General features: G+C 40.4%; 1 protein-coding gene across 2 annotated transcripts in view; it reads left to right on the top strand.

Moving 5' to 3' along the window:
- The first annotated feature begins 686 nt into the window (after nucleotides 1-686).
- The window catches only part of CLPX (caseinolytic mitochondrial matrix peptidase chaperone subunit), a 39,681-nt gene continuing 33,532 nt past the window's right edge, over nucleotides 687-6,835 (top strand). For both annotated transcript variants that reach the window (XM_029950834.1, XM_029950833.1), the window contains exon 1: nucleotides 687-959. In XM_029950834.1, the coding sequence (XP_029806694.1) occupies nucleotides 881-959 (79 nt within the window). In that variant the 5' untranslated portion in view covers nucleotides 687-880. The remainder of the gene's footprint in view (nucleotides 960-6,835) is intronic.

Genomic DNA, 6,835 nt, shown 5'->3' with positions numbered 1-6,835 from the left:
TATTTACCAGGGTGTGATGAACTTAAGCCCTTAAGGGAACCGATAAAGGATCATAAAGCATCCTGCGATTAATAACAGCTGGAAGAGTTATCACCACTTGGCTTGAAAGAATGAGGAATGAGAGCTGTCACCCAACAGCTCTTACTCAGGAATTAGGTAAAAATACCTCTTCCGTGTTGCAAGTGAGGAAACTAAAGAGAAGCTAAGGTACATAAGATGTGGAATCCCCAGTGGAAGAAACTTATTCAATTCGAAGCGTCCGGCAGCAGCCAAAGGATTTTAAAGAGTTCTGCAGCCAACTAAGCCACCAACCAGTCTTACTAAGACCTTAACCGCCACCAACCGAAAATGGCCAGGAGTTTCTGCGACCAGGTGGGACTACACCTCCCGGCATGCATCTCTCCGCGTCTGTAGCACTTTTCTATGGTAGGCTAAGGGGCTTCCGGAAGAATTGCACATCGGGAATTGTAGTTGTCCCAATTGGGGTCGGCCGTACGCCCTAGCGTGCTCATTGGTGCCCAGGTTACCACCCCCTTCCCCTCTCCGCTCTTCGGTGTATCACGCACGCACACGCAGCGTGCGCCCACGCCCCCTCCCTAGGCCTAGGACGCAGGCGCGCGCACGCTCCCCAGGCTCGGTAGGCGGAGGGGGTGGGGGCAAGAGGAGGAGGGGAGTTGGGGGGGGGGGTTAAGTATCTACAGAGTAGACGGCAGTCGGGCACGAAGAGCGCGAAGGCCTGGCTGCCAGGCGGTGAACGCTGCACTGAGCCTAGAAGCCAGCGGAGGGTCAAGAGCCAAGCCAGCGCGCCCAGTGAATACTAGTCGGGTCGCTAAGACCGGAGGGCAGCAGGGGGCAAAGCCCCAGCCTAGGCCCAGCGGAGATGTCCGGCTGCGGCGCTTGTACTTGCGGCGCGGTCGCGGCGCGGCTCATCACCTCCTCGCTCGCCTCCGCGCAGAGAGGTAATGAAGTAGTTCCTCACGTGAGCCAATGGCCCAGGAGTGTACCGGCCAGGGGTGGGTGGGGATCCGGGGAGGGGAAGAGGTCTACTTTACCTTGAGGGTGTGACGGGATGCGCGACGTTTCTCCTGGCATCCCCCCCCCTCCCGCTTTGGGATGGGGTTCTGCCAACCTCTGGGGCAGCTGTTTCTCATTTGAAGTAGACCCTTGTGCTCGCCAGCCCGCGCACATTCAGGCCTCTTGACTTAGGGGTCGGAATGTGGCCAATTAGCAGGAAGCCTGGAAGAGGCACAAAATACTCCTTTCGTTAAAAAGTGCTCCACACCCTACCCAGGCCTGCCGGACACCGCCGCCCTCCTAGGCTTCGGCTCCCCCGGAGCCCCGGCCGGCTTCCCTTCCGGCCTGTCGGGGGCTCCGGGAAGGGCCCGGGGGAGGGGCTGCCGCTGTTAAGCCCCCACCCGCCCCCCACGGCGCCGAGCCAGCTGTCCCAGACACAGGCCGCGCGAGACCCACGGTGTCACTGTCATTGTGCGGCCGCTTCCACCGGGACGTAAGCGGGGCTCACGGCCCTCCGGCGCCGGGAAAACCTCGGGGCCCGCAGGGAAGCGGCCGGGGTGGAGAAATTCCCGCAGAACTTGTTTTTGAAGTACTAAAATGTCTCGGTTAGTCGTTTGCCGGTTTTCCCAACTTGACGGTCCAAGATAGTTTTAAGGATGACGCTTGTTTACCTTTAGTTTGTTTATCGGGAGCTGTGAAAGAGTGTCATCCCAGCCAAGAGATTCCGGAACAGAAACCATTTTCCTCTTTCCCAACTCTACGAATATCAGACTACAGGCTAGATCCTGTTATTTTATTTTGGCTTGTCAACTAACTAAATTTTAAAAAGCCCCCCTTTTCTGTATTTTAGGTTAATTATAAAAGCTTCTACCTTATACATTCAGGTATGTCTTTCGACAGTTTATTTCACAAAGAGGGATGAAATGAAGTAATATGGGCAGAAGCATTTGTAAAGTGGTAACAAATGTGAAGGAGTGAATTTAGTCCCAAGATATTGTTAAACCTGAACAAGTAGATAACCTTACTCCAGGCATTTGAGTTGGAAATGCGTGAAAGTGACATTGAAATTCACTCATTTGACATCTTTTTTTTGACGGCCTAATGTGTGCTGGGCCCTGTTTTGGTGCTGGAGATGAATAAGAGTGGTGAACAGGTCCTCATCTGTAAGTTTAAATCTGGAGCAGGCAAAGAATAGTATCATTTGTAGGAGTTGGGTAAAGGGTGTCTGTTCTCTTTGGGCAGAGAAGGCTTCTTTGACAAAGTTCTTCATCAGTTCCAATCAGTTGTCCGGTGAAGCCATGAATCATAGGAGGTGTATGGTAGGTTTTTTTTTTTCTCTCTTTTCAAAACAGCCACTGCTTTAAAATTTTAATGAATCATTTGGTGAACCAACCCAAATTAATGTCTCATTTTAGATATTATCTATTTGTTAATAAAAGTTTGCCATAAGTTTTCTGAAGTGACCAAATCATTATTTTCACTGTAAAGGAGTAAATTAAGCTTAAAATATGGGACAGAAATTCATATCATTATAGAAGATAATATTTTTACATGACAGCCTAACAGCATGATTTTCACATCGATTTAAGGCTTTCTTAAGGTTTCGTTACACAAAATGTTTATTTTCCGTAGTAGAGGTTATACACTGTTAATCAATATAGAGATATTTTCTTTCAGGACTTAAAAAACTCCTGGAAGGTTATTTTTATTTAGGATTCTTGAAAAGAGGAAAAGGGGCAAAAGAGAAAAATCAGAATTGAACTTTAGCTTATTATTCTTATAAACATAAACTTAAGAATTTCAAAAAATAGGTAAACAAACAATTTAATCAAAATTGTCTCTAGAAGAAATTATACAATAAAGTAAGAATAAAAAGATTTCAGAGCTCTCTTGGAGTATAGGTCTATTCTCTATTTGTTTGTCTTGTTAGACTTTAAAATTTTTAAATGGATGACACTTGAGTGACTCAGTCCCTTAAGTGTCCAACTCTTGATTTCAGCTCAGGTCATGATTGTGAGTGAGATGGAGTCCTGAGTCTCAGGCTCTGTGCTGAAGCCTTGACAGCTTGGAGCCTGCTTGGGGTTCTCCCCCTGCCCCCCTTTCCCTGCTTGCTCACATGCACTCTCAAAAATAAACATTTCTAAAAAAAAAGAAAAAATTTTTATTTATTTTTTCTTTTCTTAAATGCAGATTCTTTTTGTTTTTTTTTTTTTAATGTTTATTTTGAGAAGGAGAGAGAGAGAGCGCGCACAAGCACATGCAGGGGAGGGGCACAGAGGGAGAGAAACAGGATCCTAAGTGGGCTCTGCGCTGATGCGGGGCTTGACCTCACAGACCATGAGAGCATGAGCTGAGCCAAAGTCAGACACTTAACCGACTGAGCCCCCAGCCCCCATAAATAAAAATTTTAAATGGTAGTTTGAAAAATTATTTGGTAAATTATCATACCAGATACTGGATGTTTTCTTTTCCTGGTGACTTATACGTGTCCTGTTTAATGTATTTTTCACACTGTTCTCTTTGAGTGAAACTTGTAGTAAAGGAGAAATTTTAGTTTGTTCTATCCAAATTGCTGGTATTTTTCAATTTTTATCTATTTTTGTACATTTGTGTTAATATGTGTATATTTTTAAATGTGCTTTGCATACAGAACAATTAACCTTTTAAATATGTGCATTCAGGAATGATCGATTTCATTAACAAAATTCTGAATGACAGTACTTGGTCAGAATTTGGCTGTGAGAATTGTGGAATCACCCATAACTCCCTTGTTTTTGGCTGCTTTCAGTCTATGTCCAGTGAAAGGGTGTCTCTCATCTCATGAGGGTGTAAATGTGAAGATGCTCAAACATGTTGGCGTCCATAATTTTCATGATAGTTGAGTAATGTGCCTACCTCAACAGTTTTTAGCTAGATTTTAATTCTCTCTCTTTTGTTATTTAAATACAATACAAATTAAATAAGGCAAAGTGAATAAATGATAGAGAATCTTTATTTCTGGATTTGCAGACTATTTCTTGATAAACATTTCTCTTTTCTTGCCATATTCTCAGCAGACTAGCCTTAGTGAAAACCCATCCAGCAATTTTTAAACTTGAGGAAAGCTATTATAGGAGTGATGATATTTTTCTTTATTAAGAAGTATTCAGAATTCAGGAAACAATAATGGGCATGGAATGAATTTTTAAGACTAATAAAAGCAATAAGCATCTACTAAGTTGCTGGCATTGTTTGTTTCTGTTGAAATTTTTTTTTTCAACTTTTGTTAGAGGTTAGAAGCCAAGTGGGTATGCAGACATTTAACTTGATTTGCCATTTCATCAGTTGTTATACACTTAAATATTATCACTTCAGACAGATAATAATTTAAAATTTTTCATGAGTTCTGTTTCTAAAATTTAAAGATTAGTGTATATTTTAAGTTGAATCATTTATATGTTGTTAGAGAAAGCTTGGTTTAAGATTGAATATAGGAAAAATGAATAAATGTTAAAAAAATTTTTTAAAAACTGGATTAAAGATTGAATATAGGAAGTCAGATTTTAAAAGTTGAATAAATTACTGTTAGTTCTTAATAGCCCTAAAATCAATGTACCTTATTCTATTTCTTGTTAAAAACAGTTAATCTAAAACTCAAAAGCTTTATCTGTATGACAAAAGTTTTGTAAATGGTTTAGCTTTTAACCAGCTTCTCTTATTGTTGCCAAGTATTCTTTCGAAATATACTTTTCAGAAATACTTCCCTTTTTGGCTTTTATAGGGCTTCTTCAACTGAGATTCGCCAGAGTGTCCAGGGATAGAATTCAGAAGTTCTGTAATTTTATTTTCACTAATCACTAACTGATATGCAGCATTTCCTTCAGTTATGAATGTAGGCAACAACCCACAGTAGTATTAGCAGTCTGTGAATTTTTCACCAATCAAAATCACAAATATTTTTGTATCACATTACAGTTGTTCATATATCAAAATACCATTTATACTTTTTACTGCTTTGAAATCATGGTAGTTATTTAAAAAGCTGTTAAATCTTTTTAATTTTGTTATTAAAATGGCATATTTAATTTTATTATTAATTTTATTATTTTTTTCCACCATAAGTGTACTCTTTATTCCACAATACCTATTTTACCGATTCCCTCACCCGCCTTCCTTCTGGTAACTGTCAGTTTGTTCTCTATAGTTAAGAATCTCTTTGTTTTTCTCTCTTTCTTTTTCCTTTGCTCATTTGTTTATTAAATTCCACATATGAGTAAAATCATATGGTGTGATCTGATTGACTTATTTTACTTAGGTTAATACTCTCTAGTTCTTTTGTGGGTTTTTTTTTTTTACATTTATTTTGAGAGAGAGAGAGAGTGAATGAGTGTGAGCAAGCGGGGAAAGGGCAGGGAGAGAAGAAGAAAGAATCCCAAGCAGGCTCTGTGCTGTCAGTGCAGAGCTCACTACAGGGATCAAGCCATGAAATCATGACCTAAGCCAAAGTCAAGAGTCGGATGCTTAACTGAGCCACCTGGTGTCCCAGTACTTTCTAGTTCTATCCATGTCTTTGCAAATGGCAAGATTTCATTCTTTTTTATGGTTGAGTAGTTTATATTTACATATATCATCTCTTTATCCATTAATCTATCAATAAACACTGGGCTGTTTCCATAGTTTGGCTGTTGTAAATAATACTGCAGTAAACATAAGGTTCTATCCTTTTGAATTAGTGGTTTTGTATTATTTGGGTAAATACCCAGTAATACTGGGTAATGGATCATAGGGTAGTTCTATTTTTAAATTTTTGCGGAACATCCATACTGTTTTCCACATTAGCTGCATCAGCTTGCTTTCCCACGAACAGTGCAATAGGGTTCCTTTTTCTCCATGTCCTTGCTTATTGTTTCTTATGTTGTTGATTTCAGCTATTCTGACAGGTGTGAGTTGATATCTCATTGTAGTTTTGATTTGCATTTCCCCAGTAATGACTGATGTTGAGAATCTTTGCATGTGTCTGTTGGTCATCTGGATGTCTTCTTTGGAGAAATGTATGTTCATGTCTTCTGTCCATTTTTTAATTGGATTATTTGTTTTTTGGGTGTTGAGTTGTATCAGTTCTTTATATATTTTGAATACTAACCCTTTATTGGATATATCATTTGCAAATATTTTCTCTTATTCAATGGGTTGCCTTTGACTCCTTTGCTGTGCAGAAACGTTTTATTTTGTTTATTTTGTTGTAAACCCAATAGTTTATTTTTGCTTTTGTTTCCTTGCCTCAGGAGACCTAGCTAGTCTGATGTCGGAGAAATTTCTGCTTGTGCTGTCTTCAAAGATTTTTATGATTTTAGGTCTCATTTAGGTCTTTAACCCATTTTGAGTTTATTTTTGTGTATGGTGAAAGAAAGTGATCCAGTTTCATTCTTTTGCATATGGCTGTCCAGTTTTCCCAACACCCTTTGGGATGTTGACAGTTGAAGAGACTTTTTCCCATTGTGTATTCATTCCTGCTTTGTTGACGATTAATCAACCATATAATTTGGGGTTTATATCTGAGTTTTTCTTTCTGTTATATTAATCTATGTGTCTATTTTTATGCCCATACCATACTATTTTTTTTTAATTTTTTTTATGTTTTATTTATTTTTGATACAGAGAGAGACAGAACATGAGAGGGAGAGGGGCAGAGAGAGAAGGAGACACAGAACCGGAAGCAGGCTCCAGGCTCTGAGCTAGCTGTCAGCACAGAGCCTGACGCGGGGCTTGTACCCACGTATGTGAGATCTGACCTGAGCCAAAGTCGGAGGCTTAACCGACCGAGCCACCCAGGTTCCCCCCC

This window comes from Suricata suricatta, chromosome 9, assembly GCF_006229205.1.
Source record: "Suricata suricatta isolate VVHF042 chromosome 9, meerkat_22Aug2017_6uvM2_HiC, whole genome shotgun sequence".
Taxonomy (NCBI): domain Eukaryota; kingdom Metazoa; phylum Chordata; class Mammalia; order Carnivora; family Herpestidae; genus Suricata; species Suricata suricatta.
This window is presented reverse-complemented; position numbering and strand designations above follow the sequence as displayed.